The 13,837-nt window shown below is 34.5% G+C and overlaps 1 protein-coding gene across 1 annotated transcript; it reads left to right on the top strand.

Moving 5' to 3' along the window:
• The first annotated feature begins 8,396 nt into the window (after positions 1 to 8,396).
• On the top strand, positions 8,397 to 13,303 carry LOC147507326 (uncharacterized). The gene is given in 9 exon segments (XM_086600046.1): positions 8,397 to 8,518; positions 8,520 to 9,040; positions 9,043 to 9,517; positions 9,647 to 9,712; positions 10,513 to 10,657; positions 10,745 to 10,963; positions 12,443 to 12,653; positions 12,730 to 12,932; positions 13,046 to 13,303. Coding segments are annotated over 9 exon segments (2,070 nt in total). The 3' UTR covers positions 13,154 to 13,303.
• The last annotated feature ends 534 nt before the right edge of the window (positions 13,304 to 13,837 follow it).

Here is a 13,837-nt window from a genome sequence, read left to right as displayed (position 1 = left end):
ATACTTTGATTTCCTCTCTTATGAACTTGTTGGATATTTCTCAAATACTCCACTAATGGTAAGTCTTTCAAAACCCCAAGTCGATCTATTTCTTCTATATTTGTCATTTTATTTTTATTTTTATTTTTTTTTAGTTGTAAAACAAAGACAACATAATCGACTTGTAGTGTGGAATTGAAAATAAAAGGTGTTTGGTGTACTATTTTTTTTTTATTACTTTTTAATTTCTCTCCCCTTTGTTTTTGACTTGTTAATTGGAAAAAGTTATTCTTAGGAGGACAAAATTTGGAGTCTTAGAGCGCTAGAGAAAATTAACCGGAACTAGTGTCTACTTAATTAAGGTGTACTGGTGCTTTACCTTTTTGTTGTCTACTTGGATCTATCACCTGCTGTTTTGCCATAAAATTCAAATATTCAACGTAATAGCTTATCCTAGAGAATGGTACATTGGACCCGTGGTTCAATACCTTTTCTTCCTCAACGTCAATAATCATTGGTTATGCTTAATACAAAGAAAGGAAATATTGAGCAAATCATGGCTTGTTTGGTTAAAAAGATAGGTGAATCATGGCTAATTTAAGGTACCTTATGCTATGGATGTCATAATATGGACATATAGGATAAAATAGATGGTATTGTTTTCTAAATACTTGTTGAGTATGGACGAATATGGTACTATTTTTTGATGGGTAGAAAGGTGTGAAAATTAGTTAAAGGAAATTTGATAATTTTCTACATATGATTAGAGTATTGTAGTATTTTTATTTTAGTCTTGTTCGAGCTAACTCATTTTAGAAGAAAACAGCTCATTTAAAAGTCTTGTTGCTGTAAAATGTTGGTTGGGCAAGGTGTGTATTGATTACTAGATTATTAGATTATTTATCTGTTTCGCTTGATTTAGTTGATTCATTATAATTTTTTTAAGTTGGATTACTTATTGTGGTACACTCAATCAGTTTGTGATTATGTTTAGTAGTATGTGGTTCCTTTGCTTGGTTTGCGAGCACTTTGTATTGGACACATTGTACGTAAGTATATGGAATAATACATCGGTACGGGGATGTGTGGTGTGTGGTGTGTGAACTCCTCATGCTAGTACTGTAGTAGGAGGTGGTCGTGCATGTATGCAAGGAACGAGGAGGTGGCTAAAATTCAAGATCGATGCTGGGAAAACCTTAAGCATGAATACATGGCTAACTATCCAACGAGGACTTTCTTTTTTCTTTTTTTTTTTTTTTTTCTTTTTTTTTCTGGTTCAATATGTAGTGCCGATGTTGTATAGCTCTTTTCTGGAGTTAGTGGCCTTAGACTCATTCTTGGACATTAAGAAACCTTCAGTATCGAGTATAGACCATGTCTTAGTTTAATGTGATGAAATTCATGCAATTTAGTTAAGAAAATGTTCTTTGGAGTGCTTTCGTTTATTGTAAATTTAGGGTTTATGGACTAATGACCAAACACAAGTCATTAGTCTTTATTTTCCATCCTTCCATTGAAGTAGAGCTCTTTTGCTGTGGAAGGGCAGGTATCATATTTGTTGGTGAAACATTTGACAGTTGTGAAGCGTTTGCTCTTTTCGGCTTTCTTCGCACTCAAGTATAGCTTATTTTTTTCATTTTTTATATTTTTTATATTTTGATTTAATTAGTTTTAGGCTATAGTTTATATGTACGATTGCTTGGGTAGTGATGTTTTTATAGCAACTCATTCTGTAATATCTCATCGTGTGACTTACATATTGTAACTTGAATCATGTTGCCTTGAATTGTTATTGATGCTCCATGGTATTTTGATGCAAAAATAGAGCAAAATGAGGTCCAGAGATACAAATAAAAAAGCATTGTATCAACAAATGATACAGAATGTTTCGGGAAGTCAAAGAAGTGTAGCTTATAGGACTTTGTGCTATTTCAAACAATATATATAAGGTTGTTGTCAAAGTTGTCTTTTGAAAAATAATGTACTAAGGGAGTTGATTTTATAGACCTTGTCATGATGGCATTATCGATGGTCTAATACATTTGGCAATTTTTTTTTCTAGCATTAGATTCTCTATTTTCTCCCTTTTATTTTGTACTTTCTTTTTGTTGGATCTAGTGCAATAGACGACTAAATATATTTATTTTGATTCTAGTGGTTTCATTTGTCTAAGTACTTTCATGTATTACCAGTTTCCTCTATGTCTGACATAGTAACATCTAAGTGCCAAGTACTTTTATAAATCCAGTTACCAACGAGGATCATGGAAAAACCTGAAACCTGAAACCTCCATTAACCCAAACCTCCATTAAACCTCTAGACTTAAAAAAAACCTTTCTTTTGTTCGGTGGCGGTGGCTACTCCGGCCGCCGCCGCCGGACGTGGTCATTTCTAAAGTAACATGTCCATGTATTACTCTTGTGCACTCATGGCTGCAAAGCTCGGTAGGTACTTGGTTGGGATTGTTTCTTGCATCTCAACTGCTCTTCTCATAACTGATTATCACTCTTCTTCTTTGGAAAGCTTAAAGCTTTTTAATGCAGTACTGATAATTAGATTGTGTCTACTTTCGTCAGATCTTGTAGCACTCTTAGTATTCATGATTCATGGCCAGATCCTGTATCGGTAATGAATTGTTGGATTTTTTGTTTGTAATTCTGGTGACTGTGGGGGTTGTGTGGTTGTGTGCTAAACCCATTGGAATCTAGAGGTGGTCTGATGTGATGCAGCGGAGCTGTTGGCAATTCCCTTCGGTGCATTTCAATTTGTGAGGGTGTTGCGATTTGAGGATTGGAATCTCAGCTAATAAGCTTCGACAGTTTGAGGACTGGAATCTCAGCTAAAAAGCTTCGATGGTTTGAGGACGGGAATCTCATCTGATTAGCTTCGACGATTTTAGTCTAGGATTGATTGACATTTAGCGATTGTACCACCATCGGAAACTGCAGTTAGGCTTGTGCTTTTCACATGGGCACTGACCGGAAGGAGATGGTAGCTGCGATTATACGCCCGACGCTCTTGGCAATTACCTTGGTGCGTGGATGACCACAAGGGTGCTGGTTGCGGTGGGGCAGCCAACAACGAGGGTGATGGTTTATGGGTCGAGAAGGTGGAGATCTGGTCTCCCCGACCCGTTGGTCCTATGGGCTTTTCGTTGGAGTACTTTTCAGTTTTTGGCTGGAAATTGTTGGGGTTTTTAACCAACTTGGTAGTTTCCAACCAATATTCTTTACTTAGTACTCATGATTGTTACTAGTTGGGCAATGCCTAATGAGGTAACCACTTAGTTTATCAAAGCCCTTGTGCAAACTCGGGATGTCACACATAGTGGAAACTTAATCCAGCCTGGGTGGTGCTTAACCCCTATTGTAACCTTATTATTATTATATATAATATTTACATTTTGCCTGCAAAAAAAAAACTCAGTTACCAAAATTAAAACTCATGTAATTTCGGTATCCAGTTGCTATTTTTACAAATGGTATCCAGTTGTTGAAAATTGCTCAAAAAATTGGTGTTCAGTTGCTGAAAATTGTAAATTAGTCAAGTTGTTTTTTGTAAAGTGGTAACCAGTTACCAAAATTAAAACTCAATTTCGGTATCCAGTTGCTAATTTGATAAATGGTATCTAGTTGTTGAAAATTGCTCAAAATTTTGGTGTTCAGTTGCTAAAAATTGTATTTGTAAAACTCAATTTCGGTATCCGTAATTTAATAAATGGTATCTAGTTGCTGAAAATTGCTCAAAATGTTGGTGTTCAGTTGCTAAAAATTGTATTTGTAAAACGGTAACCAGTTACCGGTTTTAATTTCGGTATTCAATTACTAATTTGATAAATGGTATCTAGTTGCTGAAAATTGCTCAAACTTTTGGTGTTCAGTTGCAGAAATTTGTAAATTAGTGAGGTTGTGTTTTGTAAAGCAGTAACCAGTTACCGAAATTAAAACTCAATTTCGGTATCCGATTGCTAATTTGATAAATGGTATCTAGTTGCTGAAAATTGCTCAAAATTTTGGTGTTCAGTTACTGAAATTGTATTTGTAAAGTAGTAATCAGTTACCGAAATTAGCATAAGATTGAGAAGATTACAACATTCTACGATTCCTCTCTTTTTCCCTTCCTAATTTTCACAATAACTTTTGTCCCAAACCCATGACATATGTTGTCAACTTCCACTTCTAATTCCAATGTAAACTTAACCTTTTCATTCGCCTTGCCTGAACTAGAGCACCAACTGTCTTCTTGAGTAATGTTGAGCAATGCACTTTTGAGCCATTCAAACCCATGACATATGTTGTCAACTTCCACTTCCAATTCCAATATAAACTTGACCTTCTCATTCACCCTGCCTGAACTAGAGCACCCATTGTCTTCTTGAGTAATGTTGAGCAATGCACTTTTGAGCCATTCAAACCCATGACATATGTTGTTAACTTCTACTTCCAATTCCAATGTAAACTTGACATTCTCATTCGCCTTGCCTGAACTAGAGCACCCACTGTCTTCTTGAGTAATGTTGAGCAATTCACTTTTGAGCCATTCAAAGTGTCCACAACTTTGACACTTCAATTTTTTTTTCGAATTTGCTATGTGGTTGGAGGGACGTATGAATGAGTCTTTTATTACAACACCTCTTACAAGCTTTCAATGGGCAATTGTCAACCCAATGATCCATGCGACCATAACAAAAACACCCACCTTTATTTGTTATTGGTGGTGTGCTTAAATTAGACTAAAATTCAATAACAACATGATATTTAGACATACCTAAGCCAAATTAAAGAAAACAAAGCAAGTGGAGAAAATAAGTGTTTGAAACAAATTACCTTGCAAGGAGAAGCTTTCAATGGGCAATTGTCAACCCAATGATCCATGTGACCACAACAAAAACACCTATCTTTATTCGTTGTGCTTAAATTAGACTTAAATTCAACAAAAAGAAAATAGTTAGACATATACCCAACTTAAAGAAAACAATTGAAGTGGAGAAGATAAGTCAAACAAATTACTTTGCAAGTGTGTGGATTGGGTGAGTTTCCATGCTCACCACCTCCCATAGTTTTGAGTTTTGGTAAGTTTCTATATTATGAATGGAGAAGAAGTGTTTAAAAAGAAGTAGATTTGAGGGTGGGGAAAAAAAAATAGAAAAAGGGGCTAAAATTTGGGTTTGAATTTGAGGGGGAAGCCAAAAAGTTGAAAATGAGTTTTGAGTTTGATTTTGAGAGGGAAATTCAAATCAACCTAAAAAGAGAATAAATTGATTTCGAAATTTCATAAAAGCAATTGGGCAAAATATTGAAATAGTATTGAATTATTGAATAATTAGTTGAAATATCAAAATTGTTTTGAAATATTAAAATAATTGGTTGAAATAAAAACTCAATTTCGGTATCCCGTTGCTATTTTGATTAATGGAATCCAGTTGCTGAAAATTGCTCAAACATTTGGTACTCAATTGATGAAAGTTGTTAGTTAGTCAACTACTACAATTTCTACTCCACTCATTGTGTCATATTCATCATCTATGACAATTATATCTTCAATAATATTTTCTACATGTTCAAATAGTTTTTCTAACACTATATACTCATCAATTTCTTCAATATTAATTGATATATGAGTTGTTATATTGTGATGAATCACCCATATGAGAGTTGGATAATGATGGATCTTCCATTTGAGATGAGGTATGAGGTGAAGATATTGAGAGTTGAGAAGTATAGGAAAGTTGAGTTGAGTTAAAAGTATGGATGTAGATGATTGGAGAAGGAGGAGAGTATAGTTAACTTATATTTATGTTGTGTATTTTGATGGTGTGTAGTTGTATTTTAAGGTTGTGTATTTTAATAGTGTATAGTAGTTAAAGACAATATGGCAAAATATTGAATTTTTATTAAAATAATTGAGTGAAATATTGAATTTATATTGAAATAATTGGGTGAAATATTGAAATACCAAGATGTCTACCCCTATACCCTAAACCCTAAATTGGGAATATCGAGGAATCTCAAATTTTGATACCATTACAAATTAATAATAATAATAATAAAACATACAACAAAATAGTTGTTAGATTAGATAATGAATATTAACTTCCAAATGTACTAGATGTTAGATGCTAGATTCAAAATATAGTTAGAATTGTATTGGCTAAACCCTAAACATATGTACAATTGTTACATACCAATTCTGAAATCATAAATAATGTCCAAAATATTTTATTATGGAATGGAAAATGGGTTTAAATTATAACATCTAATCAAACTTTAATTTGTTGGTAAAAATTTAGATATTAGATCAATTCAAATAAAGTCTAGTTAGAACGTACTATATTGTTTCAAACCCTAAACCCTAAGCATAAGTAAAGTTGCTACTAATTCTGAAATAAAAAATTACGACCCAAACATTTTATTATAGATTGGAGAACGGGTTAATTTAAATAATTATATCGTCTAATCCAATTTTAATATGTTGGTAAAAATTTAGATATTTGATTCAAAGTGTAGTTAGAATTGTATTAGTTCAAACTCTAAACCTAGACATAAATATAGTTGCTACCAATTTCGAAATAAAAAATTATAACCTAAACGTTTTATTATAGATTGGAGAATGAGTTTAAATTATATCATATAATCCAATTTTAATTTACTGGTAAAAATTTAAATGTTAGATTCAAAGTCTAGTTATAATTGTATTTATTCAAACCCTAAATCCTAGAAACATATACAATTGCTACCAATTCGAAAATAAAAAATTATAACCTAAATGTTTTCTACTTATTGAAACTAAGCTATCACCTAAAACAACTATAAATAAGTTAAAATAAGCTAATTATTAATCAAATTATTATCAAATAGATGATGAAATATTTAAATATTGAAATTTGACAACACAACAACAAGATACCGAATGGTTTAAGAATTTTCGGTGTCTATTTGTTGTATCTTTACTTCGTAAATAGTAACATGATGCTGTAATTTACAGTTATGTTTCGGCAACTCGTTATCGTGGTTTATGGTATTTTACAGCAATGTGCTACTGTTCCTCAAAATAGCTAGTACATACATCATGATTTCACAAAATTTATTTTGAAATTTATGATTCAAACTATCGTAATCCATTTAGTAGTTTCAATTACATTAATCTCTAATTTTTTCTTTTTCATGTTCAATTGGTTCTTCTAACATTATATAATCTTCAATTTATTCGACATTGAGATGTGGGTAGTTGTATTGCGATAAATCGCTCATTTGAGAGTTTAGTAATGATACATACTCCATTTGAGAGTTAAAATGTGAGATGTGGGTAGTTGTATTACGATAAATTGCTCATTTGAGAGTTTAGTAATGATATATACTCAATTTGAGAGTTAAAATGTGAGATGTGGGTAGTTGTATTGCGATAAATCGCTCATTTGAGAGTTGGGTAATGATATATACTCTATTTGACAGTTAAAATGTAGAGGTATTGAGAATTGAGAAGTGGAGGAAAATTGAGTTGAGTTGAGTTGAGTCAAGAAAAATTGAGTTGGATGTAGATAATTGGAGAAAGAGAGTGTATTTTGATAGTGTATAGAGTTGCATAATGCAAATTAGTTAGTTAAGGGCAATAGGAGGTTACCACTATTTTTTATGGGGAGTGCCATTTTAGAAAACATGGGTTTTAAGTTGGGACACAAATATAAGAGTTCGTCTACCCCGAGGATATCCTCATAGGGACGACATCCGATACCGTTGGATCCGAGATCCAACGGTCCGAAAATCAAAAACAAATTCACATTCTCTCTCTTCTTTTTTGTTTTTGATTTTCGGATATAGGGATATCCTCGGGTAGCCCAAATCCAAATGTAATAACAAATTTCCGGTCAGAGAGTGCCCTCTTAGAAATAGAGAGTGTATTTAAGATTACCCTATTTGAAGCATAGCTTAATTAAAGAAGCAGTTGACAATGTTCAAAGTTTTTGGTTGTACTTCTGTGTGCAATCAAGCCTTGCGTAGTAGTATCTTCTCTCCCATATATATGTACTGATCAACAAGGTATTTTAGTCTGACGCAATTATTTGTCACAGGCTCCCTTATGTAATGATAGTCTATTTCGATGTGCTTTGTTCTGCTGTGGAAGACAGGATTTAAAGATAGGGAGATAGCACTGACATTGTCACATAGAAATACAATTCAGCTATGTGAAGTGATGGTAAATTTTGTGTCATTGTAGGAACATGCAGTATATTTTTGAGCGAGAAAGCAGAATGTGGTGTGTGCATGATGGTATTTCCAGTATGAGTTAAAGACAGACCTTTATCAGATCCTCCATACTCATTTGGAATTGACAATATTATTCAAACTTAGCCTGTCTCTTCTTCAAACTTGGCCTGTCTCTTCTTTCTTCTTCATCACTTAAAAATAACTAAACCTACAATGGCATCCCGAGAATCAGATCCATCACTAGGTTACTTAACAAGAAAAGACACAGAAGTAAAACTCCCCCGTCCCACTCGTGTCAAAAACAAAACCCCTGCTCCTGTCCAAATCACAGCCGAACAGAGAACGTCAAGAAGCTGAAATAAGACCACCTAAACAGAAAATAACCGACCCCACTGAACTATCCGACTATCGTCTACGCAAACGTAAAGAATACGAGGATTTAATTCGACGCGTCAGATGGAATATTGGCGTCTGGATAAAATACGCACAATGGGAAGAGTCTCAGAAGGACTTCGCACGTGCCAGGTCTGTATGGGAACGTGCGTTGGAAGTAGATTACCGAAACCACACTCTCTGGTTGAAGTATGCGGAAGTGGAGATGGAGAATAAGTTTATAAATCATGCTAGGAATGTGTGGGACCGAGCGGTTAGTTTGTTACCTAGGATTGGTCAGTTGTGGTATAAGTATATACATATGGAGGAGATACTTGGGAATGTTGCGGGTGCTAGGCAGGTTTTCGAGAGGTGGATGGGTTGGATGCCTGACCAACAAGGGTGGTTGAGTTATATAAAGTTTGAACTTAGGTATAATGAGATTGAACGGGCCAGGGGGATTTATGAACGCTTTGTACAGTGTGGGGGATTAGGTACGCCAAATTTGAGATGAAGAATGGGGAACTGGGCAGATGTAGGTATTGTTATGAGCGTGCTATTGAGAAACTAGCCGATGATGAGGAAGCGGAAGTGTTGTTTGTTGCGTTTGCGGAGTTTGAAGAACGGTGTAAAGAGACAGAGCGTGCTAGGTGTATTTATAAGTTTGCACTTGATCATATTCCCAAGGGGAGAGCGGAAGACCTTTATAGGAAGTATGTTGCCTTTGAGAAACAGTTTGGTGATAAGGAAGGGATTGAGGATGCTATAGTGGGGAAAAGAAGGTTTCAGTATGAAGAAGAAGTGAGGAAGAGTCCACTTAATTATGATACGTGGTTTGATTACATTAGATTGGAGGAAAGTGGTGGGAAAAAAGATAGGATTAGAGAAGTGTATGAAAGAGCGATTGCTAACATTCCTCCTGCTGAAGAGAAGCGGTACTGGCAGAGATACATTTACTTATGGTATGTGTTTTATCAATGTTGAAAAGCAGTCTACATTGTGATAATTTAGTGCTCTCTTTTGTTATAACCTTATCCTGTAAGTTGTTCTTTTACTGATAAAATATGTTATATATTATTTTGTTGTTATAGGATTAACTATGCTTTGTATGAAGAACTTGATGCTGAAGACATGGAGCGAACAAGGGAGGTCTATAGGTATTTATGCGTTCATAAACTTACTAATTGGTACTTTTAATACCAGGGTTAATTGTCACTTGTTTTCTTTAATGGTATTATCTGTTAGAGAGCTTAAAGATGATAAGTAACTTCTATGCATTGTTTGATAACTTCTATGAATTTCGGTTTGTATGTTAATTGACTCTGTGTTATGAGCTCCTCGAGTTGTACTCTAGTTCTTTCTTGACTTGTGCCCTTGTGAGTCTTGATCAATCAACCATTTAAAACACTGGCAGTCATTGGCATGAAAGGATGGTTTCCTCTGAGTACTGTCTCTTATCAAACACGCATGTATTTTTGCATGCTTACTTTCTTCTTAGCTGGCAGTGATACAAATGTGTGTATGTCAAGTATGTGACTATGCGCACAGTTCTGCATCATAGGAAGTTAGGAACAAAAGATTGGTAATAGCTGAGTATCTGTTTGATTCAAGTCAAAACTGAAATTTTGTAGAGGTACTACATAAGACTCATTAATTTTGGTTTAATAGCTGCAGTGCTGTCTTTTTGTTGCGTATTCTTAACCATGATGTGGTTAAAGTAAAGATAGTTCTTGTAGGAAAAATCTCTACACTTGATGCATCGTGTGCGTACAGTGTTGCAAGATTCATTACCTTGTGTCCTGTATTTATCCATTTATGTCTTTGGAGATCGAGAATGTCCATCCATTGCAGTAGATAATGTTGTATATATTATCAATTGGATCCAATTTGTGATGCCAATAACAGTATCAGAAACGGATGTCGTGTCTAACTCAGTAACTGTATTATTGTGTACCAGAGAATGTTTGAAGCTGATTCCCCATTCAAAGTTCTCATTTGCGAAGATCTGGTTACTTGCTGCCCAATTTGAGATCCGGCAAAAGAATATTGATGGTGCACGTAAGCTTTTGGGGAATGCTATTGGAAGAGCCCCAAAAGACAAGGTATTATTAATGTTTTCTTTATATAACTTTGAGTCGTATATGTTTCTCTTTAGTAAGGTTTTACTGACTCTCATGCCTTGACAGCAGATATTTAAGAAATATATCGAGATAGAGCTGCAGCTCGGAAAAATTAGTCGATGCAGAACTCTCTATGAGAAATACCTGGAATGGGCTCCTGAAAATTGCTATGCCTGGAGCAAGTATGCTGAATTGGAGAGGTCATTAAGTGAAACTGAGAGGGCTAGAGCTATATTTGAACTTGCAATAGCACAACCTGCACTGGATATGCCAGAATTGCTTTGGAAGGTGCGTAAAGATAATATTGCTATGGTTGTATTGTCAAACATATAAATTATTTGTATAACTCACTTGCATCTGTATATCATTGAAAGATTTTTACTGAAACTAAAAATAATATTGCTATGTTTGTATTGTCAAACATATAAATTATGAAACTGCTTTCATCAAGTTTTAGGTAAGGTTGGAATATGAAAATCAAACAATGATTGTAGTCCATAATTACATAAATGGTATTTGTGTTTTTTAAAAATGTATAATCTCTCAAAATATATTTTAGTTATTGAATAAGAAAAGAAGATAAAAATCTGAAGAAGTGAGAAAAATAATTATGTACGGCCCTAATTAGTTTTGGCCTCCTCCCTCACACATCTACATATAGGGTTTTTGGGGCTATATGGATCGGTTGGGTCGGAAATTTTTGCTTCTTTTCCCTGCTTAGTTCCCTTTAATCGAGGTCAATTACAATAGTCTTTTTTGAAATAAAATATTACAGTAATCTTTCTCCTCAGGGGACAGAATTTTGTGAGACCAATAATTTCTTTTTTACACCTTTGTTATAACCAGCAAGTGAATAAGATCATCAGTAAATTATAAAAAGTCTACATAATTAACTCTGTGTTTTAGAAAAATATAACCTCATATGTAATGCACAAAAGTCAAGATGTCTAAATATGTTTTCAAGGGTGGATTTGGGGTGGAGTAGAGAATTGATAGTAAAAAAAGGAAGAGAAACTACATTTGTTCAATTAAGTACGGCTTATTTGATACCTATATATTGCTTGAATAACACAACAAATAATGATTTTGAAGCATTAATTTGGAAGTACGGTTGCATTAATGCCAGCTTATCAGTTGAATGGTAAAACATAATTCTCAAAGGCTCAAACTTTTATTCTTGTTACCCAGTATTAGCCTTAAAATGATATTCTTCATAAAGTGAAAAAAATATTTCTATTTGACATCTTTGTTGAATCAAGTACACACGCGCGCGCACACAAACACACATGCTTCAGAAGAATGGGGATAACTAAATGTTTATCTAATCAGCCTTTCTCTTGGCACTGACTAGTGAAAATCCAATTTTGTTATATCTTCACCTTTAATTGGGGATTCAATTGGAAGAATTTCTAGTTTGCGTGAAGGAAATAATAGTTTTGATGTTTATGTTGTTTGTTTGGTTCCTGGCTTCAATATAATAGAAGTTGAAACTGAGGATCCAGGAAAACTTGATACTCTGATTAGGTTCCGTGGCATAACGTTGAATCAATATAAACAAAAGGCATGTCTATCTTGAATATGCTGAATATCTAATTCCTATGATTATCATACATGATATTAAACCCCTCTGGTATCAGTAGTCTGAATCCCAGAAACAGAGAAGTGGTATACGTATTTATCACGATTTTACTATATTCTCTCCTGTTTAGTTAGTGCAAAGCAAAGGCAGTAAATTTTATTAATCATGATTTTATCTAATTTATACAGGCATATATTGATTTCGAGATATCAGAAGGGGAATATGAAAGAACCAGACAACTCTATCAGAGGTTACTTGATCGCACAAAGCACTTGAAGGTGTGGATCAGCTTTGCGAAGTTTGAGGCGACTGCTGGTTTGGAAGGCAGTGACGTGGCAGAAGAGAATGACCAGGCTTTACTTCTGGAACAAAGGAAGCAGTGCCTCCAACGCGCTAGAAGTATGTTAGAATTGCTTTTCCGTTCTTTGAAAAGTGGTGTATAGATTGAGTCTCACATTTCCTATTTTACTCCCAGGCGTGTTTGAAAATGCTGTTAACCACTTGAGAACTTCTGCGCCTGAGCTCAAGGAAGAAAGAGCTATGCTGTTGGAGGAGTGGCTGACTATGGAGAGTAGCTTTGGCAACATTGGAGATGTCAGCATAGTGCAGAATAAGTTGCCGAAGAAGCTCAAAAAGAGGAGAGAGATCGTTTCTGAGGATGGAGCTACTGCCTACTGGGTATGCTCCTTACTGTGCATTTATTTTTCGTTGGCTCCAGTTATTAGTGTAAACTTCTGTATTTTGTTGTGGATGGTAACGCTAATCCTCCTATAATAATTTTCAGGTACGAGGAATACTACGACTATATCTTCCCTGAGGAGACTGCACCACAGAATCTCAAGATTCTTGACGCTGCTTACAAGTGGAAAAAGCAAAAATTTAGCCATACGGAGGAATGAGGGGTGTTCACATGGTAATTATGTCATGAAAGCAGATACTCATTTTAGTTGTTTTTCAAGGTGATTTCTCATCTTGTGTTATATATGTTGATTTTCATCCTGTATGGTATCTGTGAAGTGCTTTGAAATGAGTTTCTACTTTTTCCTTCTTTTTCAAAGTCAAGGGTGTACACAGGTCCCATGTATTGTAAAAATCTGATGTTGTATTACTTAAACAATGTGATTTTGAATGTATGTTTTTCATGTTTCAGCTAACAACGTTTCTGTTATGTTGTCTTTAGGAATATTGTTTTGCATGTGACCCGTCTTTTTCCAATGTTTATTGTCTACACAACTAGTTAGTTTTCAGTGTAAATTAAGTAAAGAAACAAATATTTACAGCAGGATATGTTGTTATATAGTAATGATTCTTATACCTGTTATTGTTGATGCTTTATCTTTTAGACAAGTTTGCCTTTACCTTTGCCTTGACCACGAGTTTTAGTTTTGCGCTTTTAACATCCAGCAGGTAAATAGTGTAAGCACCACAATTTTTATGTGAAAAATCTAGTGCATTTCTGATGAACAGCATACAATTCCTGAGCGAAAAAAAGAGCTTCCAGTTTGTTTTACTGACAATTCTATTTGATTAATACTTTGGAAGAATTTGTTTATAATTAAGATTACGATTTTCATTTATCTTGT

Source organism: Coptis chinensis, chromosome 3 (assembly GCF_015680905.1).
Source record: "Coptis chinensis isolate HL-2020 chromosome 3, ASM1568090v1, whole genome shotgun sequence".
Taxonomy (NCBI): domain Eukaryota; kingdom Viridiplantae; phylum Streptophyta; class Magnoliopsida; order Ranunculales; family Ranunculaceae; genus Coptis; species Coptis chinensis.
The sequence above is the reverse complement of the archived record's forward strand: the minus strand, read 5'-3'. Positions and strand labels throughout refer to the sequence as shown.